Here is a 27,096-nt window from a genome sequence, read left to right as displayed (position 1 = left end):
CATATTGATCAGAAATGTTTGTCATAAGCAAAGGCATTATACGTAATTCTAATATGCTTGTCTCTGTTAAAACACGCTTACGCTAGAATGATGTCACGTTAACGTGCGGTGACGTTTTAAAGTTTTTGTTGCGACCAAAAAAGAGCGCTATTTTATCTACTGTTTTAGATTAAAGGCATATTAGAATTGAAATAATTTATAGCAAAGCTTTTGCTTTAAAACTTGCAACACTTGTTCACCATCATAAGCTGACCCTGTACAGCAAGAAACATAACTCCATCCTGCTTTTTGCAAGATTTATGGCCCCTTTTGGACTTAGAAAATATCAGATTTCTTGGTTAAGTTTTAAGTTTAGGTCAACTTTTTCTCTTAAACTATCAAAGCTATTGCTTTGAAACTTCCAACACTTGTTCACCATCATAAGCTGACCCTGTACATCAAAAATCATAACTCCATCCTGCTTCCTGCAATAATTATTGCCCTTTTTGGACTTAGAAAATCAGTTTATTTGGTTGAGTATTATGTTTAAGTAAGCTTTTCTCATAAACTATCAAAGCTATTGCTTTAAAACTTGCAACAATTTTACACCATCATAAGCGGACGCTGTACATCAAGAAACATAACTCTGTCCTGCATTTTGCAAGAATGATGGCCCTTTTTAGACTTAGAAAATCATGGGTAGGACAATATTTCTTTTATACAAAAAATCAGATGAGCGTCAGCACCCGCAAGGCGGTGCTCTTGTTATGCATTCATATCGGCTAATAGAGACAACTTTCATACACATACTAAATGCACAAAATCGACAAAGTAAATAAACAAGGAACTAAAACAAGGACGGTTCTAATTTTGAGAAAAAAAATATCAATTACAAAATATTTTGTTGCAACATAACACCACACACTGAATATAACCTGATACATATATACATTGTTTGTTACGTTTTATGGAAACAACTTTTTTCTTTGCGTATTTCAGGACGAAACCAATGTAATAGCGTGTCTTTCAGGAAACGGCGTTACAGTAGAATCTTCTCATAATGAAGGCTATTCGAACGTTATGTATCAAAGTGTAAGTGTACTGGTCATTTTTTGTTTGCGTGCACGTGCAATATAACAAAAGAAATTAATTCTTCCTTGTTTAATAGAATAATATCTATAAGTAAGTCCTTTGGAAGCATAGAACTCAACCAAGAAAAAATAATAACAGACTTGGTATGATTTGATTTGTTCATGAAAGGCAATGAAATGTGCAATACCTCTCACGCCTCTTAGCATCGCCTTAAGCACGACTCTGTTAAGAAAATATTGAGCATTCTATATTGTCCGAAAGGGTCAGAAAATATAATAAAACTGGGCCAAGTTCGGGTCGCAAGTTGACACTTTAAGAGTTAATAAAATTGGAAGCTACAAAACGTAAGTGCTCACAAGAGGTAACGATGTATGCAAGCACCGGTTTAAGCGGGACTCCCATATAATGCATTGAATTAGTAGATTTGTGCTGATAAAGGTAGCTATCAGAGTCGTTTAATTATTACATACCCATATATTTAATATACATTACAAGAAGCAACATGCAGAATGAAGACAACTGGCATTTTCACTGGTTTTTTGTGTGTGTTTTTTTTTGGATATGTCACTATTATCAGTCAAAACTTACAAATACTGCGTAAACATTGTTTACGACATAAGCTGGATAACACAATTTTTAAAGAACAATTTGTAATTTAAGGATGACATTGTTTGATGGAAATAATTAAAATGGTAATTATTTTATTTCTAGAAAACTATGGGCCTTTCAAATATGCAAGGAACTGCTCGAGACGGGAAAATAGCCTGTTCATTTACTCGTGAAATTTCAATGAACGTATCCGACTTTATGAATCTAAAAGACGAAGCATATCTTCTAGTAGGAACAGGACCAGTTGTAAACGGTACAAAGATTTCACGACTTACATTTCGTTTAAAATTTTGGTTTTTCAATTTCATGCAAGGTCTGTCCGACTGTTTTGTCAGTATAACCGGCATTGTACCAACATGCCGGTCTTTCAGTTTTGCAAATGGTTTATTCATCTATTTAGGTATATGGTTTCTCGAGATAGCTTAGATATAAAACGTCGTAAGAACAAACAGTTGATTGCTTATTTCGAGAATTGTGAGCATTTGATCAAAATCAATTCTCCTAGAGATATTTGCGGGAGGGGTAGACTCATAAATTGTATTGCTTAGTCTTATTTTCCTTTGATATGACAGTTTTAATTAATTGCAGGTAGGGATTCTCCAGATGTTTCTAAACTCACAAATATTTAGTGATAGTTGATGTTTATTCTCAGATTCTGCATATAGTAACATTTTTCTTTCTCAAATTGATAGTTTGTCTAATTCAAGTGTCACGGTATGCTTTCATATATCTTTGCATGTCTGTTAGTGTTTTCTTAATTACTCAACTGATCATCCCTCGCAATGGTATCTAACTGATTTATTCATGAAAAAACAGAATAAATGTTAGAACATCAAATAGAAGATATTGTTCTATAGTCACGGAAACTGTCAACTTTACAGGAAATACATTTTTGCTACTCAAACACAGACATCTAAGTGTCATACTCTTTCCTTATTAGGTATAAAACAGCAGCACACGAAACTTCCAAAGGCGAGCTCCAGCAAAGTAAACTTTCTGTCCAACAAAGTTTCTAAAGAATCGGATTCAGCCACGCCTCTGATTAAACTACACGGTATATGGCTGACTTTCTGTGCTTTAAAATATCGGATAAACCATGATTTATTCTTATTCTAGTATATGTGCGTATATTTACATTTTTTTCCATGTTCTGAACGATTGATTGTGAGCAGAAAGGAAATGCGTAGCGATCTGCTTTTTTATACAGTCTAAATTCCTGATAGAAGGAATGAGTAGTTTCTATCGTTAGAATTAACATAGCATCAGAAGTAAGCAGTTGACATTTGAGCCGTGCCATGGGAAAACCAACATAGTGGGTTTGCGACCAGCATGGATCCAGACCAGCCTGCGCATCCGCGCAGTCTGGTCAGGATCCTTGCTGTTCGCTAACAGTTTCTCTAATTACAATAGGCTTTGAAAGCGAACAGCATGGAGCCTGACCAGACTGCGCGGATGCGCAGGCTGGTCTGGATCCATGCTGGTCGCAAACCCACTATGTTGGTTTTCCCATGGCACGGCTCATTTATTTTGCATATGAAAATGTTCGGGTGTACGACGTATACTTTAAGACTATAATTCATTGTTCGTAACATCATCATTATTAATAGATCTATATGGCGGTATTCGAGTTACTTGTGTTTCATTTGATTTATTAAGTAATAACTCTTCAAGAATTCCTGAGTCGCCATTATAAAAATTATTCTTATGTTAAAGTATACATGTGGCAAAAGACAGAATTACATTCAGTTTTCATGTATTTTGTCTTAAACAATCTTCTTAAGGAAGTGAAGATTTTCTACTCGATGTGACAATGGTTACGCACAGCTAATGGAAATAATCGCTACGGGGAGTTTTTAGATATATTACTCATGAAAGCCAGAGTAGATTGTCCACCTCGAGGGTCTTCAAGTCCTAAAAAGTCAGTGTGATATCTGTTACATATGATATGAATAGTCAACCCGGATGTGGCGCTTCGAGTCGTACTGATGTCATGACTGCGTCTTCTGATACGATGTCAGTCCATTGCCAAAGGTTATAGAAATGAGCTACAAAGATATAGAATATTTATGAGACTAGTCCCAAAACTGATCAGCGATTCAGATAATGGTCAAATTATGTTAACCATCAATCTGTATATATATATGTATGTAATTGAAAGTCTGTATTTCACAGGATCACTAATGGTTCTGGCATGGGTCCTCTGTTCGAGTGTTGGCGTCGTGGTAGCTAGGCATTGTAAATCTATGATGCAGAGCAAAATGTTGTGTGGCGTTAGATATTGGTTCGCGGTAGGTGATTGAATTATAATTATACTGTTTTTAATGACTTCAGTATGTGAACTGTTATTGTCATTGGGCGAATTTGATCTGATATTTTTGTCTCAGCTTGCATACAAGAGATTTGTTGAGCGAAATTCCTAATAAAAGATCTTTTATGACAGTAAAGTACATTGAGATAACATTTCAAACATTTAAGACGGTTTATTCTGTGACCTACATAACGCACACAAGAAAACAAGTACATGTAGACTGTAATTTCAGGTACATAGGACACTGATGTTTGTAGTGGTACTGTGTGTCGTTGTAGCTTTTGTTGCTATATTTTATGAAGTTGGAGGGTTTAGCAAGGTATTATTCATAATTTTAACATGTCCAAAACATTGTGGAATGATACTTATTCACTTGGGTAATGATTAATTTTACTCTGACTTTATCATAGACTCACTGTGTAAATCTCAAACTTTAACTAAAATGAAGTATCAAATTGATATTATTTCATGGAACCTCAAATTTTTGTTGTTTGTAGCATCATCTGGGCATGTGCAGAAACATTTAATTTGATTTCTAAAATAGTGTGATATTATTTCTAAAGTCACTATATGTTCATGGTAAATATACTTTTGTTATACCAAGTGAAACTGGCAGGTACTTGAAAATGCAGCTCTCTGATTGGTCAATTAGAACCCCTAATGTACTGTGATGTCATGATAAAGTTATGAATTCTATAAATCCATATTGCTTTTTTTTGATTCTCAACAGCTTAAATATAAAACAATAAGTTTTAACTGAACACGATTATTGACTACAGGTACATGTTCGGACATTCGTCCTCCATCTCCTTATGCACTCGGAACATGTGTCCGACTCGGGACCTTGCAGATGATTAGTACTGATATTCAGATACATTGAAGGTTTTATGACGTCAATAATTTTTAGCTCGACTATACGAAGTATAAGGAGAGCTACCCTACTGGACCCCGCGTCGGCGTCGGCGTCTTTCCGCGTCCCCACCTTGGTTAAAGTTTTTTTTACACTTTCTCTTTTTTCAACTTATCTCTGTAATTACTTGATGGATTCGATTCAAACTTGAAAAACTTATTCCTCATCATCATCCACATCATCTGACATAAGGGCCATAACTCTGGCCCCAATATTTCATGAATTATCCCCCCTTTTCACTTAGATTTTCAGGTTAAAGTTTTGATGCACTTTCACTCTATCTCTGTTATTACTGAATGGATTTGATTCAAACTTAAAATAGTTGTTCAACATCATCACCCACATCATTGACGCAAGATGCATAACTCTGGCACCATTTTTTCATGAATTATTCCCCCTTTTTACTTAGAATTTCAGGTTAAAGTTTTGGTGCACTTTCACTCTACCTCAGTTCTTACTGAATGGATTTGATTCAAACTTAAAATAATTGTTCAGCATCATCACCCACATCATATGACACAAGATGCATAACTCTGGCACAATTTTTCATGAATTATTCCCCTTTTTACATAGAATTTTAGGTTAAAGTTTTGATGCACTTTCACTCTGTCTTTGTTATTACTGAATGGATTTGATTCAAACTTAAAATAGTTGTTCAACATCATCACCCACACCATATGATGCAAGGTGCATAACTCTGGGACCAATTTTTGATTAATTATTCCCCCTTTTTACTTAGAATTTTAGGTTAAAGGTTTGATGCACGTTCACTCTGTCTCTGTTATTAGTGAATGGATTTGATTCAAAATTAAAATAGTTGTTCAACATCATCACCCACACCATATGACACAAGGTGCGTAATTCTGGCACCAATATTTATGAATTATGCCCCTTTTTGCTTAGGAGATACTTAGATAATGTTCTGATACATTTTATCTTTACCTCTCTTATTACCTTAAGTTAATATTTTTGACATAGACTCAGGCTATTGTGCAATATCTTCATCCACAATTGGAGTCATTAAACACTCCAGTGACAGCTCTAGTTTCCTCAGATGTGCCCAGTTTTACTATCCAGCATCGAAATAGTCGAGCGTGTTGTCTCCTGTGACAGCTCTTGTTTGTTTTGTATTTGTTAGGTTTAACGTCGCACCGAAGTTATGTCATATGGCGACTTTCCAGCTTTGTTTGCGGAGTGAGACCCAAGCTGCCCCTCCGTGCATTATTTAATTACTGGCAGACACCAGGGTAGAACCACCGACCTTCCGTAAGCCAGATGGATGGCTTCCTCACATAAAGATTTCAAAGCCCCGAGTGAGGCTCGAACCCACATCAGTGAGGGGCAAGTGATCTAAAGTCAGCGGCCTTCACTCTGCCACGGAGGCTCCGACCGCCTTGTCAAACTGATATTGTAATGTAAAACAGCAATTCATCCAATAGGAAATGATCCAGACAGTCAAATACATTTGTGTCCTTAGCAAAAAACTAATATAAAGGGCGTACTCATTTTAACTAGTCACATTTTGTTTTAGAAGATTACCTTTAAAACCGAGTGTCACAAAGCAATACTTGCTTTCCCTCATTTAGTTGAACAGAATCCGTAATTATTTGCTTTCAGATATCAGCAGAGCCAGGCAGAGAATATACAAAGGCACATCCGTACCTTGGAATAATCGTCACAGCTTTTACACTACTAAATGTGAGTAACCAGATATCCCAAGCTAAATGCATGTCAAATTAACCAAACATTTTCTAACCTCAAATAGGAAGACATTTAACACAAATTCATATTGAAAAGCGTTACGTGATGTCCGTCATATTTAATAATGCATTCTGAAGTTGTGTGGGTAACCTTTCTTGTAAAAGACATCTTGCTTATCGATTTAGCAGGAGTTGTCGGTATCAGAATCTGTAGCTGGAAGACGGTACATTAAGTGGTATAAGCCATCCTGCATAAGTTCATTGCTCTGTGTCCATATGCATTTTTGGGAGAAGACGTGAGCCTCGGCATCGATGTGCTCATTTAATCTGTTCTATTTTACAGCCAATCATGGCCTTCTTTCGTCCATCGCCAGACCACAAAAATCGACCAGTTTTTAACTGGGCACATTTCAGTGTTGGAACAGCAGCGCACATAATTGCAGGTAAGTACCAAACCCGAACTGTATACTTTTTTTCACTTTGAGTGTCTTTATGTCAGTGATTATTATCATTTCATCTCTTGGTTATAAAATTTAATGTAAGCATTGGAAATACAGATCAATATAATTGCACTTTAAAGTTTACTAATCCTACCGGTCAGGTATTACAACACCAGTTCATAAATGTGACATTTTAATACAAGCAAAACTGTATTATCTTCACTATAAAATAGTAAGTGATATTTCATTTTATTATCGGCTTGTTAATTTTAATACAAGCAAAACTTTATTATCTTCACTTTAAAATAGTAAGTGATATTTCATTTTATTATCGGCTTGTTAAAAGTTTTTTGGTACCATAAATAAGCTAACAAAAACATCTGAAGCAGTTCCTTAAGGGTAAATCAAACAGATATGATAATATTCTAATTGTCTTTGTTGATAAACAAATTATGATATTGTGTCTAAAACCGATACGCTTTTCACTCTCCACTCAGTTGTGTAATTGCAAGGAAAGTAAACTAATAGATATCTCTGCTTGAAAGTACTTGCCTTAGACTTTAAATACAATATTAAAACATCAGTTATTGTTGCAAACACAGCCTTCATAAATTTCACATAAAAATTTGGTAAAATCATTTTGGCTATTTGAAGAACTCAGTTTCTAGACTTTATCTAATGTCTTTCTATCTTAAAAAATTAGGATCTATCTCTAATAAATGTTTAAAGTCAGGAAAGACCGCCTCGGTCGCCAAGTGGTAAGGCGCCCGCTTCGAGTGCGGGAGGTCTTGGGTTTGATCCTTAGCTGCGTCATACCAATGGCGTAAGACAATGGTACTATTACCTTCCTCGCATGGCGCTCAGCATTAAGAGGATAATGCTAGGTGGCAGTATAATGTGACTGGGTGGGATATAATGTCACAAGGACAGATTCAGAAATCGGTCATCTGAAGTCAAACAACAGGTCACAAAACAATACTATACAATACAATACAATACACAGTACAATACAGAGTACAATGCAATGCAATACAATACAATAACATACAATACAATACAACATTTATTTAAAGTCAGTTTACGAATGTACAAACAGAATAACATAAGGTACGTATATAGCTTTTTACCGGCATAGAAAACATAACATACATGTAGTAAAACATAAAACATCAGTGACTGTAGACAAAGTTTCCTGTAAATAAATAGTAATATTAAATCTACGGGTTGCTAGTACACAAATAAAAAAAGCACATACATGGTCAGGCTAAATCAGAGCAAACCTGGGAATAAAACAAAGGAAAGCTAAAAACATGCAAGCCAAACTCAAAGGGCAATTAAAAAATAAAACGACGACTTTGAACTACAAGCAAGAAGAACAGGGGCAGCTCTCACCGTTCCATGCATTAATTTAATGTACCTTTGAAGTGATGAAAGTTCGTCTCCTCACTGAAATACTGGGGAAGCGAATTCCACAGCTTTGGTGCACTGGAACGAAAAGAGATACTCCGTAACTTTTAGTTCTTACCTCAGGCAACATTGCTGTATTGGTTTACCTAAAAGAATAATAATTTTCTTTGATTTTAATTAAGTCATGCAAGTAGGCCGGACCGTGTTTGTTTACAATTTTAAAAACTTCCAGAGCCATTGTTCTCAGCCTTCGTATTTTCAATGTTGGCAATTTAGATTTAACAAGGAGAGAATCGTAGTCTGAAATATAATCATCATAAATGAAACGAAGGAAGAGCTCGTTCTTAATTTTTTTCTTGTTTTTTAGTATTAGTCTCAGAGCGAAAATGCCAAATCAGAGGACAATAGTTAAGTTAGAAAGGACTAAAGAGTAGTAAACAATGTCAAATCATAAGAAAAGGCTTTATAACATTTAGAATATTTACTGTATAATCTTTTCGCTGCAAGTCACGTTTTTTTTAATGAAATTAATTGCAATAACAAAACTGATTATTCTTGACAAAGAATCTAGACCGCTATGCTAAATAACAAAAAAAAAATGTACTGTCTTATAATACCTGTACTTGGTGTTATTCATAGACGTTCAGGTGCACACTATTGATCATCTAACCTTAACCTATTTTGTCACTATAAGGGTCGGATCAAATGATTAATTAGTTACTGTATTAATTAAAGTAATTATCTGTAGTGTACAGGTGTATTTTTTTTTCTATAATTTCTTTAATTGGTACTTAACATAGCTATATAGCGCTTATGAAACAGTTTGTTTGCATACTGTTTTTTTTTTTTCAGTCATGAAATATGAGACCAATATGTTTCGTACTTTATAAGATTAATTAACACTTATCCTGTTGAATTTCTATAATGAACTTGCCTATCTTCCGATTTGGACAGTACCACTAACTGTTAAAAGGGGTGTTTACCCAAGAGATACTGGCTGAATAGCGAACAGTGTAGATCATGATCAGACTGCACGGATGTGTAGGCTGATCATGATCTACACTGGTCAATCGTATCCAGCATGGTAAGGGTTAACGTGGTACAAAGAAATATTACGTCCTTAATAAATTTAATTAACGTGATACAAAGAAGCATTGCGTCCTTTATGAAATAAATTAACTTGGTACTAAGATGCATTACTTTTAGTGTTGGATTCTCCTTACTCCGATCGTACACTTCAAAAAAAAAATATAAGCTATTTTTTTTTTTTATAAACCGTCAGACCTACACATATAATATGTTTATGCATGTGCTATTCGATTGCTAGATGACAGGTTCATTTTATATAGGTCACATTAAATAGTAATATTTTTTGGACATTCATATTATTGTTTTGATTTTATATCATTTCAACATACTGCACTCACTCATATCCCAAAAATGAATAATTCAACATAAAACCAGTATTTGGTCAATTTGCAGGATAGAAGTTGACGTTTGACATTTTACCCTGATAACACCCCTTTTTGATAAAAAATGCCAGGAAATAGATTTAGTCACGTTATTTCTTAACCGTCAGCTTAGCATTTGATTCCCAGAATCTGCATAATTATAATGAGGACATCCAAGGGGGCGTTAATGGGTGTTTTATTGCTTTGGTTTGACACGAATTATGCGAGAGATATTCAGCAAGTAAATTAAACCGATTTGGACCTGCTGTCTTGGTCCAGCGGTTTACTTAATTGTGAATTAGTTTAAATTATATATGAACTGTCAATTAATTTAATACAAAGATTCATATAATAAAGTAATCAGGTGTTTTAGCAATAAAATAAAGGAAGTTCAATCTTTGATGTAGGAGGTCCCATGGGATAAGTTCACATAATGCATTTTCTTCTTCTGTTTCTAGAACAAAGTTCACAGCTTGGTGAAGTATTTGATTATCAATTCCTTTATTTATAAAGGGCATTACGTAAAAACCGAAAGTCTGTTTCTTTGAGAGATGGTCTATAAAAATGTATCACAGTTTTGTAATTCATTAACCAAGCACTGAAATATTTCAGTTGGGAAGGAAATAGATACCCAAAAATAATCGATTTGTGTGTATTGTTTTGCAATTTGGAGAACATTTCTGATACACTTTGATAGTTAACGGGACTCCTATATTGCAAACAAACTTCTGATTTATATGTATTAATGATGGGGGACAGTGATGGGGGGACAGTTGAATCTTCGATGTAAATGAGATGTGAAACCAAAATCTTTAGTCCTGTTTGGCGCCATATAACCTACACTGTGTTGGTGCGCCGTAAAACCCAAATAAATAAATAAATAAATCACTGCTTAGAGTCTACCTAAGATAAAACTCTGAAAAAGTCTATCAATAAAAGTTTACAGAATTCTGTCAAGAAGTAAGAATGAATTTGAAAAAAAATCTGTAAAAAGATTCTTTGGAAGCAAAGAATGCAACCAAGAAGAATAATAGCACACTCAGTTTGATTGAGTCTGTTCATGAGAGGTAATGAAATGTACAACACCTCTCACGCCCCCTAACACTGGATTAAGCGAAGCGGAACTCTGTTACACATATGTTGAATGGACTCCATGATCCCAAAGGACACAAGTGAGGTTTTTTTTTGTGTTTTCCTTTTTTTCTTTTCTTTTTGGAAAGCATGTATTTTCCAATTTTCTTTTTATTGTAATTTGCCTATAAGGGAGCACATAGTTTTCATGATGTTAAGATAAATGGTATTTACTTGATTATTGACATTTACGAATATATTATGGTACGAATATATTTACTGATGTATTTTGTTTTGAATTTTCAAGCTTCGCTTCATTGAGGATTATTTTTTTTAAAAAAATGTCAAGATTGGCTTTCCCCTAAACGTATAGAACAATGTTCAACACTATGATGAATAAATTACCAAAAATATGTTTGTTTTCAAAAATACTTTCTTTTCTTTTTGCGTTCGACTTTGGTGGAATAAATTAAGTACATTTCAAGTTAATGCAATATTGATCACAATATGTGCAACATATGTAAATGACACATTTGTGTATGAAATAACCTGAAACACTTGTGCACTATAGACACGTGTAAAGTGCAAGTTCACAATGCAATTTCTCATTAAACACAGTTTATCGTACATGTTTTTAATTATAGCTCTGCCACTCGTGAACATTGTAATAACTGACGGGCGATATAGAGGATATTAGTTCGTTTCTGTGTAAAATTGAAACATCTTTCACAAGCGAACACCAGATGCAATATTTTCACGAGTGGCATAGACATATTTTAAACATATTTTACAGATGGAATCTAAAATTTTCAACGATTTTTATTTCTACTATTTATTTTATTGTTGCGTTCACAAAGAATGACAATTCTTGCCTTAGGCACGTACCCACAAGCAGATATTGTTTACTTCCCTTGCAATAACACAATCACAATTAAATAGAAGATAAAAACGGTTTTAGTTTTGGATTCAGTGTTGTTATATTTTCTGGTCCTTTGGGATCATAGAGTCCATTCAACATAAAAAAAAATATGTGCAATAGAGTTCCGCTGAAGCCGGTGCTAGAGGGCGTGAGAGGTGTTGCACATTACCTTTCATGAACAGACTCAATCAAACCGAGTCTGCTATTATTCTTCTTGGTTGCACTCTTTGCTTCCAAAGGGTTTTACAGACTTCCTATGTGATTAGTTTACCATTAAAAACTGCTTCAGATTGTTTTTGTTTGTTTATTTATGGTAATAATTAACTTTTTTCAAGCCGATAATAAAATGAACTATCACTTAGCATTTTGTTATGAAGATAGATCTACTGCAGTTTTGCTTACTAGTATATCAAAATATCAAAATGTCACATTTATGAACAGGTGTTGTAATACCTGACAAGTATGATTAGTAATGGTGAAATCGTATTAATCTTTATTACTTATGCCTACATATTGCTATATAAAAAAACACAAACCTTCGACAAATACGCATTTTCATTGAAGTGCTGCAAGCTGACAAAATAAATTTAAAAGGCATTCGTCAATTTAAGTTTACTGTTAACTCGAACTGAAACGTAAGAAAAAGTAAATTGAATATGAAAATTCATTTCCAATCTTCCAAATAACAATTTGATTATATATTTTAGTTGTTACAATCTTCTTTGGGATCAAACTTAGCAAAGCAAAGGTTGACGAATACGCTATGTATGTGATGATCATCTATTCCGTGATTTTCGTGCTTGTCCAATTTATATTAGAAGTTCATAGACGGAGAATCACTTCCACAGGTATGATATATGCTTTATCGATACATAATATGTTATTCTGTTCTAATATAAATGTTGTCATTTTCGTTATAAAGTAGTGTTTCACATCTAAGTATTCAGTTGCGTAAAGTCAGCGTTAAATGACTGTAATAGGCAGTTTTGAAAAGGTTTAATTGCCACTAACAAACATTACAGTATAATAATTTTAGCGTCGGCCAAACGCGAATTTAGAAGATACCACAGATATTGCACGGCACAATACATGACAGAACTAGACAGGGAAATCGATCAAACTGCAGAGCTTGACTCGCGCATGTTTTGGAAATTAGTTAATAATAGACGTAAACAGTCATACCGTAAATTAGGCGCCGGTATGAAATTTAATGACACGGTATTTTGGGACCAACAGGAAATTACAGAACAATGGGGACACTACTTTAAGAAACTATATACACCTACTGCTGACTCCACGTATGACTCCAGCTGGAAGACAACTGTCGAAGAGAAAGTACGCGAAACATTAAACAGGTCTGTACCGGATCAAAATGTCAAGATTGTGCCGGAATCGATTACAAGTATGTTGCAAACATGCCCGTTGGGAAAAGCATCTGGAGCTGATGACATTGCATATGAACATCTAATATATGGCGGTGCGTTTGTATCAATTATACTGGCTTCCTTGTTTACCGGTATGCTTCGAAATGCATATATACCAGACGTAATGAAACGTGGAATTATCGTGACAATGCACAAGGGTGGGAATAAGAACAGGGACGATCCTAACAACTACCGTGCAATAACACTTACATCAACTGTTCTTAAATTATTTGAAATGGTACTCGTAGAAAGAACAAAACCTTTTATTTTACAAAGCTTAAGTCCACAACAAGGTGGCTTCCAGGAAAAGCTTGGCTGCTTAATGACATCTTTTGTGTTAAGAGAATCCATTTGGTTTAGCAAAGAAAATTCTAGCAAACTTCATATCTGCTTTCTAGACGCAAAGCAAGCGTTTGATCGAGTGTGGCACTCTTCACTCCTCTACAAACTCACCCAAAGTGGGCTAGATTCTACAACACTTTAAGCATTTTCTGAACTGTACACAAATATGACCAGTTGTGTAAAAAATCAACACTTTGCATCGGAATGGTTCAAAGTAGAACAAGGCACTCGCCAGGGGGGCAAAAGCTCGCCACTACTCTATCTTCTTTTCATAAATGATTTAATCATAAAGCTGCAAGAAAGTGGTTGCGGAATGTGCATGTATAACATGAATATATCATCACCAACTGTGGCAGATGACATGACGCTCATATCATATTCAAGTAGGGCCTTAAGCATTATGCTTGACATATGTTATACATATTCCCGTCAGTGGAGCTACGAATATAATGCCAGTAAATGTGCAGTTGTGGTATTCAATGAAACCCCAAGTTTCTACTCGAAACCGGAAGTATGGTCCATAGGCGGAAGCGAAATAAAAATGACTCTAGATTATACGCATTTAGGCATTAAGACAGACAGATATTTAAGCACTAGACAGCTAATGTATGAGGCTGGTGTGAAATTGAGAGGCACACTTTTAGGAATTTCTAATAGTGGATTGCACCCAGAGGGATTGAACTGTATCACATTGTATAAAATTTACAAAGCGGTGGTTTTACCAAAAGGCTTATATGGGTGTGAGCTGTGGAATAATATGTCGTCTACAGATTTACTTCAACTTGAGAGATCCCACAGATTTTGCCTAAGGTTTATCCAGCAATTACCAAATAGTACCAGCACAGACTTTACTTTAAGTGCTATCGGCTCAACGTCAATTGAAAGTGAAATTAATTATAAGAAATTGCAATTTTTTGGCCAGCTGTGCAGACTACCTATACATTACCTTGCGAAACTAGTGTTTACTAACAGGTTAATTCGCTTTATTAACTATGATACACAGACACAGGGGTATATACCAGATATTTATAGGCTTATACAGAAATATAATCTATTCCACGTTTTGGTAAGATATGTTTCTCTTGGATTATTTCCGTCGAAACAAAAGTGGAAACAAATGCTTAAACAGAACATTATTCTATGTTCAGGACTTGACACTATAAACAGTTTGTGTAACGATGAAGAAGAGCATCGAGCCGACTGTCTTCTTAGGGTGAATGAGCCATGTGCTTTATGGAAAATAAGTAAAATAATACCGAGTATGTATATTTATTGTGCTTCCGCCGTTAAAGCCATAGGAAGGTTCTATTCACGAACATTCCCTCAGACTTGTTTAAAATGCAATAGTTTAGTAAATGATCTTTTGACTCACATGCTTTGCCATTGTCAGGGAAACATAGGCGACACTATGAAATTATGGAGTATTATAGTAGATGATTATGGGTTGAGCTTTTTCCGAGAATTCGTCTTACAAAACCCGGCAAAACAAGTTCAAATAATTCTGTTTGACCTTATTAATACTGACGTTGTAGATGATGAATGCAGGATATCACCTAAAAGTATTAGAATTTTGAAAGTCTTGCATAAGGTTTTAGAGGATTTAAGATGAAGGTTGCAGCATTGATAGGAGAAGAACTTGTTAGCATTCTGGCCTCTTGTGTTTCGTTTCGGCAAGTGGTTAAATGGTAGTGCTACATACAAGTTGCTTTTTTTTTTTAAAAAAATTAAGTTCAAGTATGCTTCTCAGTTAAGTATGATATAAATGTGTCGTAAGATATTCAGAAAGCAGTTATAAAAGAACAATAGTTCTCTTAATATATAACTTTTGGTATACATGACTGTATGTCTTATTAGCTTTATTTATTAGCATAAAGAATAGAGCTGTAAATAATGAGAATTGTACAAGTTTACATAAACAATCATGTAGACATAATTATGTTAAAATTTGTTGTACGGGCATATCTGAAAGTATTTTGTTGGCTTCTTACCTACTTTTATTGGAATACTCGCATCCTAAATCACATAAGTGTTCATGTTTAGGTTTATTTCAGTATAGGTTTAGGTCAGTATAAGTCATTTTTGAACCTCTTATACAGGCTCTTCTTTATATTATGTATATTTGTATCTACATTTGTTTGCAGAATGATCGTTTAATAATGTATTTGATTTATATGTGTTGATATGACTTGAAGTTTGTACTTTGTAATGTTTCTTTATCTTGTTATACTTTTGTATACTTCTTCTATATGTAATCTTCACATTGTGGAGGATATTAAATAAATAATAATAATCTAAGTATTCAGTTGCGTAAAGTCAACGTTAAATGACTGTAATAGGCAGTTTTGAAAAGGTTTAATTGCCACTAACAAACATTACAGTATAATAATTTTAGTGTTACCTTCGGCCCTTATCTTCCTGTTCATCCGTCCGTATTTAACTCGTCTGTTCTTTATCTCCAAGTTCCTGACTGGATTTCAATGAAACGTTACTGGAGTAATTGATACTACGCTTTATTGTTCATACCTTAGAAACATCCCACTGGGATAATGATTTACGGAGCTATGGACCCTTAAATGTAATTTTTGAATCTGTCCAGCTAATGTATCTATACTATGTATTAATCGGTAGTAAGCACAGCTGCATGTGCAAAACTGACAGAAGGTAGAAACAAGTTTCGACAAGCTCTTTTAATCAGTAGAATTTATACTTGACACCGTACAAAATTTATTTAGAAATTAAATCTAAACCTCTAGAGCTCAATATACATATATCATAGGTACAGAATGTGAAAAAGAAATAACACCAAAAAGTAGCAAAGGTATTTAACAAATCAGAGAATAAAAGGAAACTATCAAACATTTGCATGTTTGCAAAATATGACAGAAAATTGTAAATGAGGTTGAAAAATATAAACCTGAAGGTGCAGCATCGATACGCTGTAGATCTGCATTGAGAATATTATGGGAAATTATTAAACTTTTAAACAGCTTAACTGTTTCTATATCGCCAGTGGGTGACTCGAAAAAAGTCGTTGATAACGGCTTACATGTTGATGTGAAATATATAATTCCGTAAAACATGCGATGATTACTAGACAAAAGACTTTTAACATCGGATAAGGTGCTCACTACATCGCTTCTTAGATAAAATCAAGGATGGCTAGTCAACAGAGAAAGTATCAGGTCGCGTGAATGAGGTACAGACTAGATCTGTTTTCAAATTATTTAATGTCTGGATATAACTTGTTGTTTGGTTTCGGCGGTCAAAATGTTGCATGCTGATAAACTGATATGCGGCAAAAACATTTCGACCTTTCCCCCATACACACAAAAACATTTATTTAAGAAATGTTTTTAAATAATGTCATCTCCCCGCTTTGCCTTTTTCACCGGTTAAAGCATGCTTACATTTTGGCGAGTGTTACGTCAAAGAATATTTAAAGAAAAGGGAGACAAAATAACCGATCCTTAAAAGACACTGCACAAAGGTTTGGGTCTCCTGAACATATGATTAAACAGCGCATACCAACCAGCTAAAGGATTCGGTTTTTGTAATACGTCTCAATTTCATTGACAGACAATTTTACTATTAGCTTTGTTTGTGAACGTTCTTGTACAATAGAAGATCATAATAAGAAAACGTTATCAATATTGTTTTAATGACAGACAAGTGCAATGAAACATGGTGTTACCCCATTGCCCAGTAACTGAGTTTTACACGTTTTTCTCCTCGAGTTCGTTATAAAAGACAGTTTGTACAACAAGGTTTAAATACAAAAAAAGGACATTAATCTCACCAATCGTTGTTAACTTATAGAAACACATCTAGGTTTGTTTCACAGTTTTCTTATCAAGGCTTGAAACAAGTACGAAGCAAGTTTTCCGTTAGATAGTGCTCTCTCAAGTTTTATTTGTATTTTCATGTCCTGCACTTATTTCTGTATTTCAGGTGCAGTTAATTATGGGAAATTGAATTCAAACAGTGTGAAATATGGAGCAGTAGCTGTAAGTATAATAAGTATTTTATATCCTAACCAGCCCGGTCCTGTAGAGTATAGTGCCGTAGTAATCGAGTTATGGTCGTTGTATACTTTGTGTTATAACCTTTAACAAGTATGGTTCAAGTGCGTTTCATAAGACGGAGCTGTTGCAGTTCTAGTTTCAATATCTTTTGACCTAAAAGTCTGGGCATTCCAGTGGTCACAGTGCTCATTCAGCCACGATTGTTCATATGCGTCACGTTTTTTTTATACAAAAATGCGCATCTACCGGATCTTGACAGTGGAAAATTTGCTTTGTCTTGCTACATGAAAAAGTTGGTTTTTACCAACTACGGTAACCGCTGTTGGATGACCATTTTGCCTTTTCATAGATGCTGTAAATATTTACAACATTTGGTCAAATAGATTAACCCTTATCATGGACAAGATTGGTCCTGCCTTTGCGACCAGAGTAGATCATGATCAGCCTGCATATCAGTGCAGTCTGATCATGATCTGCACTGTACGCCATTCAGCCAGTATCTTTTTGGTAAGCACCCCTTTTAGCAGTAAATGGTACTGTCCAAATTGAAAGATGTTAAAGTTCATTATAGAAATTTAGCAGGGTAAGGGTTAGTGTGAAAGAAAGAGAATACAAAACTGATTAAATTATAAGAAATGAATAGTATTTAATATGTAGTTACCATCTGGATGTTGCCATTTGGATATGGTTACGAGCCAATAGCTACCAGAAAGAAAATCCAGCGACATACTTCCAACCATAACAAAATTTGTTCAGCGAAATAAACATAATGTAATATTTATGCATAATGAATACTTGGAACATAGTGCTTGAATTTATAATATCTAGATTCTTGTAGCTTTAATAAAGCTCCTTAATGAACACTGAAATGAATATGCTTTCCGAACTGATACCCACAATTTGTTGAAATAAAATCAACACTCGTCTATTTTTTTTTAAACTAATTCCATTATTTTAGAAACTACCTTCTTAAACTTTAACTGTAAAATATTTAACTCTTAATTCTTAGATCTAGTTACAAAGATAACAAAATCAGAAAGGGTTTCCTTATACATAAATCTAAAACATCTCAAGCTATTTCGAGCAACTTTCATAAGCAATATATATATGCAGGTTATATTATACTTGTTTCTAAAAGATCTATGCATAGATCAAATAGAAAGTACTTTAATATCTAGAATGTTGAGGAAAAGACTAACTTTTTGGTGAATCTTTAGAGAATAAATAGTAAAATAGAATCCTGAAAACTATAGTTAATGAAAGCAACTGCGTCATAATAAAATAAAGCAAATGAAGTACAACATAAAATTTTATATTTAAGCTCACAAAACAATAAGTTAAACATAAAATACTCTTATTTGTTTAAAGAACACGTAAAGAATACTTATTTTATAGCTTTATCTGTAGTAAAAAGTATTTCTGTTGTGAGGGAAATGTTTTCACAAACGTTTGTATTTATCAGTAAGCCTAAAATGTTTAAGCTGAGATCATGGAAACCATTCAGTAATGTTCATAAGCTTATGTGGGGGTGGGAGCGGGTGAGGTGTTGTACTGTACATTAATTCTTATCAAAATAATCAGTCAAATATGGACAAAGATCTTGAAGGAGTAGCAGCGGTCCAAGAACTCAGCCTCTTTGTTAAGAAACCTTGATTATCATACGTATGCATGTGTAAATAATTTACCTATGCACAAAAAAAATTTTACGGGGACTGAGTGAAGCACTTAGAATACAAGACAAGTGAAGAGGAACAGTCTGTGGCAAAATGCCTCCGTTTTTTTTTTTCTTTTTGGATACGTTTCATATCCCAATAAATCTCCGTACTAGCTTAAGATTGGTCAACGAGAAAAGGAACAATTATTAACAATAGTAGAACACGGAATAATTTATTTCAAATGTTTTATTGCTGTAAAGAAGTAGCTCGTGAACATGAATCATCTAAAATTGACACTATTGTAGTAGATATGCCAGAGTATGTGGGGTTGTTTATGGGTCAGAAATTCTGCACCATGACTCTTTCCAAAAGTTTTTTTTCCATTTACGGCAAAACGTCTCCGCGGACTACGAGTTTTACAATTACCAGCCAAAACAGTACATATTTAAACCATACCATTTACAAACACAAGAGAATGAGCGTATGAGTCATTATCTTCTGGAATGTAACCTATTTTGACAAGACCATTTTCATTACGACATGAAGTTTTAGTCATATTGACGCAGTTTCTCTACCTGACGGGCCCTGCCACTATTCCCTGGCCCAAATTTCACGAAAATGCTTAATTTTGTTAATTGACTACTTACGTTAATTTGCTTAAGAAAAGTAAAACCTTAAGCAAATTAACGTACTTAAGTAAATTTACAAAGTTAACCTAATTATTTTCGTAAATTTGGGGTCTTATATTGTAAAAAGACACTGTATATTCACACCTATGTTGCAGAGTATACATATGACTTCTACCAGAAAGGCACACATTGACGAATCTGAAGAAACTAAGGCGTGCAACTTAACACTGAGTAGAAATATGCTAGTAGAACCCGCTAGAACAAATGTAATTTACCCCATACTAGTAGTGTCATTCTTTCCAAAATTTCCATGGCATTCCATGTCAGTGTCGATATTTTTAGCTTGCTTTTAGTCCATGCCATTTTCTTTGTAACGACTTTTTTAAGTTCTCTTTTTTTTTTTTTTTTTTTTTTTGCTTTTGTGTATTCCTATATGTACCACCCATAATATGACTCCTCCATTTTATATTCAATAAGGGGTCTGTCAACATTTATTTTTTAAGTGATTATATAGAAAATATTGGTCTGCTCAACCCTTCCATTACATTTTTACCGGTTTGGGAGTTGTCCGATTACTGTTTGTGACAAAAACGTTGTAGTGTTATTATACAATTCTGAATTTAATCAGATCATTTTCTATTATCTTGGCTCGATAGCAGTGTAAAAATACTTATGTGATAATTCCATCACCGCGTACTTTCTTTTGGATCACGAAATCTACGCAACTGTACTTTGCAAAAGAGGTCGATGCTATGAGGAACAGAGTATTGCAGATTTCATTATTCAGACTCCGTCAATCTGATTCTTTTCTAAATTGCATTGAATGTTATTGGAAGATCTGTAGAATAAAGGATAAAAGCAGGCAGAATAAAGATGAAATTTTCTTGGGGCTTTATCAATTGAGCCGTGCCATGAGAAAACCAACATAGTGGGTATGCGACCAGCATGGATCCAGACCAGCCTGCGCATCCGCGCAGTCTGGTCAGGCTCCATGCTGTTCGCTTTTAAAGCCTATTGGAATTGGAGAAACTGTTAGAGAACAGCATGGATCCTGACCAGACTGCGCGGATGCGCAGGCTGGTCTGGATCCATGCTGGTCGCCAAGCCACTATGTTGGTTTTCTCATGGCGCGGCTCAATTTAAGTTACACATGATGTCTCAGTTGTAACCTCTCAGATGTCACATAATTTAATTTGTTTCTACTTATTTCAACAAAAGTGTACAAAATCAGTGTAACGAGTACTTTCAATTCACCTTAACTTTTCCTTATTATACGTAGTTTCTCAAACCGTCATAAAGGTCAAGTGAAATTCATTATATTTTTGTTTCCTAAATTTTATGAATATTCCTGGTACAAAATGTATGCATCTCTTCACTCATTATCTTTTCTTTTTTACATAAGCCACCCATTGATTATTATACGTTATTATCTGAAGATATGCCACACTTTCTTTATAAGACATATTTAATATATAATTAATAAATATATATATATATATTTAATTGATATATTTTCCTTTTAATTTCAGGAGGAAACGAGCAAGTTTTCCAACGTAGTGTTGTTTGTGCACGCAATTCTCATGGTTGCAGCGGCCACATTTCTTGTTTTGAATATATGCATTCCGTCACATTTTCACGTAAAATGATAACCACACAATTTGAAAAAAATATTGATAAAAACACAAAATATTCTCAAATATTGAAAATATAAGAGATCGCCTATTTATGAAAAATAAACAAAGGAATCTAACTGAATCGTGAACAGATTTGATTTACTTTAAATTGTTTCAAGAGATTTTGTACATATCTGCAAATACTCAGTATTGTACAGAATTCATTATACAGAGTTCAACAAATGTTTTAGTTGTATTTTTTGTTTGTTTGTTCTTTGTTCTAGACGTAACAGACGGCTTTGTATACGTTTTATTTTCTGCTTATTTCATGCTTTATATCAAATTATTGAAGTGCTGTTGAGGGGCAAGGAGCTGTTAAAGTATTGGTATACAATGCACATCAAAGCTTTAGACTGTGATAAATATTGTTCAAGATTTGTTTTAAGATAGTGATAGCAAACACTTGTAGCAGGCCACTGACTGTAGCATTTTTGCTCTCCTTAATTGTATACATTTGTCATTGCATGGTTACAGTCGTTTAGTAGATACCGTTGCAGAAAATTTGCCTGCTTTGGTCGCTAGTCGCGTACAGAAGAAAATGCCATTTTACAAGAATGTATTTATATGGGGATTAAAGTTTAATTATGCTATAATATTTAGAGACTTTATTTGTATGGTATAAAATACGCCCAGAATCCTAATACTTTATACATTCCTATTAAACGAAAACTATCGACATTATGTTAGATATTACACGATTTATTTAGTGAAAAAAACTGCTGCTCAGAACTTACACGATTTTCACGTTTGAATTACAATTACTGACGAATTCGATTATTTCTATCATTTCGTAAAGTAGGCGAAGTGCAATTGAAAATGACTCGGCGACCTGCAGCCAAACATTTACATGACAGTGAAGTTATAAATTGCTTCAGGTCTGGATTTATATGAGTGTTTACGTATTACCTGTCATGCTATAAGTTCATCATGACAGTAAAGTTATAAACTGCTTCAGGTCTGGATTTATATGAGTTTTTAAGTATTACCTGTCATGCTATAAGTTCATCATGACAGTAAAGCTAAAAATTACTTCAGGTCTGGATTTATATGAGTTTTTAAGCATTACCTGTTATGCTAAACACTGACATGACGGATTATAATTTAAGCAATAAATTATTGTGAAAAGTTTATTTAGATATACCACAAGCTAAGGAAGTACAACAAATTCAGACTTTTCAAAATATTTGTAAAACTGAATATATGATTTAAAACAGGAGTTTATTCATTGTCTCATCTTTTATTCCGAGGTTGATAGTGTCTTAATAATCGTTTATAATATATGTATTGTTTTATTTTGTTAACGACAATAAAAATGCTGTCGAATTTAAATCTGTTGCCTTTGATTTACTGTTTATTTATTTAAAGCTATTTCAATAAGAAATTACATGTTTGTATAAAAAAGTCTTGTTATGAAAGACTCGATAGATCTTCGCTGATAAAAGCGTGGTTGAAATGCATTGCCCAGACCTCCCTAAAGTTTCTTAAAGTAGTTCCGCTATTCTTCACACATGGCAGTCATCAGAACAACAAGCAGAACAACCATTCGGCAGCCTGATGAATGTGTTCAAAAGTTGGCCTGTTGTATTCTTATTGTCATAAACAGCTCAATGAGGATGTCCACCAAACGCAGTAGCCTAATGGTAGAGTCCCCACTTCTTGTGCGAGAGGCCGTTGGTTCGCTCCCTGATCGCGTCTTGCCAAAGACGTGGATAAATTGTACCAGTAACTGTGTTGCTTGGGGCTCAGCATTGAAAGGTGAACCACCACCTCTTCTCTTATACCGGCGATGGATACCACCAAGAAAGAGTTGTGATCGAAATTGATAAATATAATCTGAAGAACTTGTTTCATAATAAACCTAAAATAAACAAATGTAAAAAAAGGTCAGCAGGAATATGCTTACAGAGTATATACTAGATTACTCATAGTTCCTTTGAACATAAAAGGGTTGACTCTAAAATATGATTACCATGGGTTGAGCGATTTCAGATGCCGGCGCTGTGGTACCTTCTATAGACACTTTTTAGTTCTCTCAAATAACAAATTAAAACGATATTATTGAATAGTATATTCATTTTACTGAGAATGCGAACGGCCTGATTTAGTAATTGCGTATAGACTAAGCTAAAACCCATCACAGAATAACTGTGTTTTTTTTTTTTTTTGCGTTTCAATGATATGTTAACTATGTTTAGATAATATTTGTTTTTTTTTCATTGTAAATTTATAAGATTTTTTGCACTAGTTGCAGGTGCTGATTGAAATATCCGGCCCGAGAGTAACTGTTTTTGCGTAAACAGTTACCCGATTGGAGTTATCCCATCTCCACCTACAACCAATGAAAGAATCTTTTTCTTGCGTGCCATATTTTACAAATAATAGTGCAGATTAAAACAAACAAATGATTCTCTTATTGCATTTATTTTGTGAGTAGCATTTTAAGAAAGCGCGGGAACTTTACACCCGTAAACAGGAAGTAGTTTCGGTTTGTTTTATCAGCTGCATTGAAACGTTATGTTGTATTTCTTTTTCGAAATTAACGTTTTTGAATCCAGAAGCATGTTATAGGAAACAAAGAGTAAAAATGAAGGTATTTGATCTCCATTTGATTTTACGTAAAAAAAAAGATTCTTACTGCACGAAATTACTATATTAGTGAAGTGTGCACATGCTGGACTTTTTACATTGATTTTTAAGCTGTCGGTGAAGACAATGACCGTTTTGAAATAAAACCATGGTGTATTGATTAACTTCACTTCTTGTAACAACCACTTTCTTAAGATGACCTGAAAACCTGCTTCTGACCTAACCATGTTATTTTACAAGTCTTAGTTACGATCGATCTTATTTTTAATTATCAAGGTTGGTCTATCGGTTCTAATATTTACAGTAACTCCGGTCATTTTATTTTAATTGGATAAATACACTGGACGACAGAATACATTAGTCTAATATAAATTAAGTATTAATATTGATATCACTATGCCTCTGAAACCGGGTTTAGTTAACATGGAACAACTGTATCCGATGTTCCTTTTTGTGTTGGTGGTTTCATTTAATTTATTGCAAGAAAATAACTGCGTCACACGGACCATACCAGTGAGGAGAACAATGTTTGAAAAAATCTGCTGGCAAAGTGTGTTTGCTAACACCACCTCGTTCATCCGCAGTTTCAAAAAAAATACGCACCAAAGCTGTTTGTGGAATATCATGCGTTGACAACTCAAATTGCGTTGCTTTTGCTTTTTATGTGAAAAAAGGCTTGTGCAGATTGTATTCGAATAGGATTCTAAACATGGTCGACACATGTTGGGAGACATATTGGGACTACGGAGAAATTATTGTGTGATTCTGAAACAATTTGGTAGATATTTAGTCTCATATCATCTGATTACCTGCATAAACATTACGTAATAAACAAAATGCTGTGAAAACAAGGCTTGTGTACTCATAATCGGATAACCGACTGACAAAGATACTCATATATTTGAAATTGCTTTTGAATAATTGTAGTGTATTTCAAAATATCTATTTTTCAAAATTAGTAAATTCTGCATTGAAACTTATCTACGGTGAAATAGCTGTGTCGTTGTAACAATTTCCTGAAACCTGACAATAACTTTATGACAGCTACCGCTAATATTGTTTCATGTAAAAAAGGACTTAACTTTCAGTTTATTTTAATTATAGTTTATTGCTGAAGAAATAAGGCAATACAGTACTACACAATACATGCTAATAGATACAACAAACAAGAGAAGAGAGAAAGAACACGTGTATTAATAAAGAAAACATCAAAACTAAAAGGGTTTAGCCACAAATTATACCACCATAAGCGGACGACTCTTCTCTTGAGTTAGACGTAAGGAAGAAGATAGCAGGATTTTTGTATTGTCGTCAAGCTATTATACGTCATGTTTAGTGTAGGTCTAAAAATGAAAAAAAAAACAATATAATATATAAAGGCAACGGATACATGCCGCAGTATAGTTTCATTAAAACTGTAGTAAAAAGAAAAGAATATAAGCTTTTTTAACATTTGATCTCAGTACTAATTGGAATATATCATCTTTCTCAAATATTGAAGTAGAAAATTTGGAAACGGACTAACAGCGTTGTAGACATCGGTACATTTAAAATACTGTATATACCATGTGTAACTACATTTATTGTAAATATTCAAATTTAAAAACCAATAATCAAATCTTAAAAAACAAGTATTCAAATTTTAAAACAAGTATTCAAGGTTTAAAACAGGCATTCAAATTTTGAAACAGACATTCAAATTTATATGATATATATTCAAATTTTGAAACAGATATTCAAATTTAAAAGGAAATATTCAGACTTTAAATTCTAAAGCTAATATTTAAATTTAACAGACATTCAGTTTAAAAACAAGTGTTCATTTTTTTTAATTCTAAAGCGAAGATTCAAGTTTAAAAAAGAAAACTTCAAAATTTAAAGCAATATTCAAACTTCAAAACAGATATTCGAAAATATTTACCAAGATATAAACGAATGCAGGATAATTTTTTTTTATTATAAATTCTGTAAAAAATCAGCTTGTATTTCACAATTAAAAAAAGAACAGACAGAAAACAAATCCGTATTGTACCTTTCAAATTCGGTATTGTACATACCGTATTGTATACTGTCAGACTACTTTCATTAATATGCATAACCTGACACAGTTCTATAAATAGCACACATAAAAAACTTCACTTAGTTCCATTTCAATATCGATAAACATGGACGTTTTCGTTCAAAAACAAAACAACAAACAAAGAGGTAGAGGTATATAATAAAAGGGTCATTATAATAATAGCTAGATCTTGCGCGCCTCGTGAGATCCGATCTGGCAAAAATACAACATCCCAGATCGAGCAACTGTTATAACAAGCCTATTGTATTTTACGAGTTATCTGTTTATCAGTACGATTGGATGTAACTATTTCAAATAGAGATATCTATTTTACCAGTAACACCCAATGCTACGATGAGTCGTGCTTTTTTTTTAGAACTTATTACAATCACTTTAACTCACTGACAGAAAAATAAATGCCGGAGAGAACTCAGTTGTAAAATCAAGGCTTAAGTGCTGCTCCTTGCATCATTTCAAATATTTTTAAATAGCTGGTCAGGATTGAATTATTTTTTGCAGATCCTCCTTAAGGTTAATTGTGCTTCATACTGTGAAGAAACTTTGATGAAATTTATTAACGTGAACGAAATTTCCCACGTGCATATTTCACTTGTTTTCCTAATATTAACTGATTTTATTTCTGCATACGTTCTGTCTTAACCACTTGACTCCAGCAAACAATATGAACGAAGAGTGTCTTAAATATATATATTTTGTAACCATGGTAATATTAACCCTAACCCTTAGTCACTATATTATAACTATTATTCACTAAATGCGTGCAGACATACAATAATTTGCGTATTTTTGCCGTGTGCTC

The 27,096-nt window shown here is 33.9% G+C and overlaps 1 protein-coding gene across 10 annotated transcripts in view; it reads left to right on the top strand.

Annotated features, from left to right (window-relative positions):
- Positions 1-22,960, top strand: part of LOC123551355 (putative ferric-chelate reductase 1) — a 40,350-nt gene extending 17,390 nt beyond the window's left edge. For 9 of the 10 annotated variants that reach the window (XM_045340219.2, XM_045340218.2, XM_045340226.2 and 6 more), the window contains 11 exons: positions 979-1,071; positions 1,783-1,933; positions 2,621-2,734; positions 3,853-3,968; positions 4,221-4,307; positions 6,516-6,596; positions 6,942-7,041; positions 12,594-12,734; positions 17,601-17,656; positions 20,114-20,170; positions 21,488-22,960. In XM_045340219.2, the coding sequence (XP_045196154.2) occupies positions 979-1,071; positions 1,783-1,933; positions 2,621-2,734; positions 3,853-3,968; positions 4,221-4,307; positions 6,516-6,596; positions 6,942-7,041; positions 12,594-12,734; positions 17,601-17,656; positions 20,114-20,170; positions 21,488-21,604 (1,113 nt within the window). In that variant the 3' untranslated portion in view covers positions 21,605-22,960. The remainder of the gene's footprint in view (positions 1-978; positions 1,072-1,782; positions 1,934-2,620; positions 2,735-3,852; positions 3,969-4,220; positions 4,308-6,515; positions 6,597-6,941; positions 7,042-12,593; positions 12,735-17,600; positions 17,657-20,113; positions 20,171-21,487) is intronic. The other variant, XM_045340223.2, reaches the window with a different exon arrangement.
- The last annotated feature ends 4,136 nt before the right edge of the window (positions 22,961-27,096 follow it).

The sequence above is a fragment of the Mercenaria mercenaria genome, chromosome 4 (genome assembly GCF_021730395.1).
Source record: "Mercenaria mercenaria strain notata chromosome 4, MADL_Memer_1, whole genome shotgun sequence".
Taxonomy (NCBI): Eukaryota; Metazoa; Mollusca; class Bivalvia; order Venerida; family Veneridae; genus Mercenaria; species Mercenaria mercenaria.
Note: the sequence above shows the minus strand (reverse complement) of the source record. Positions and strands in the feature narration are given on the sequence as shown.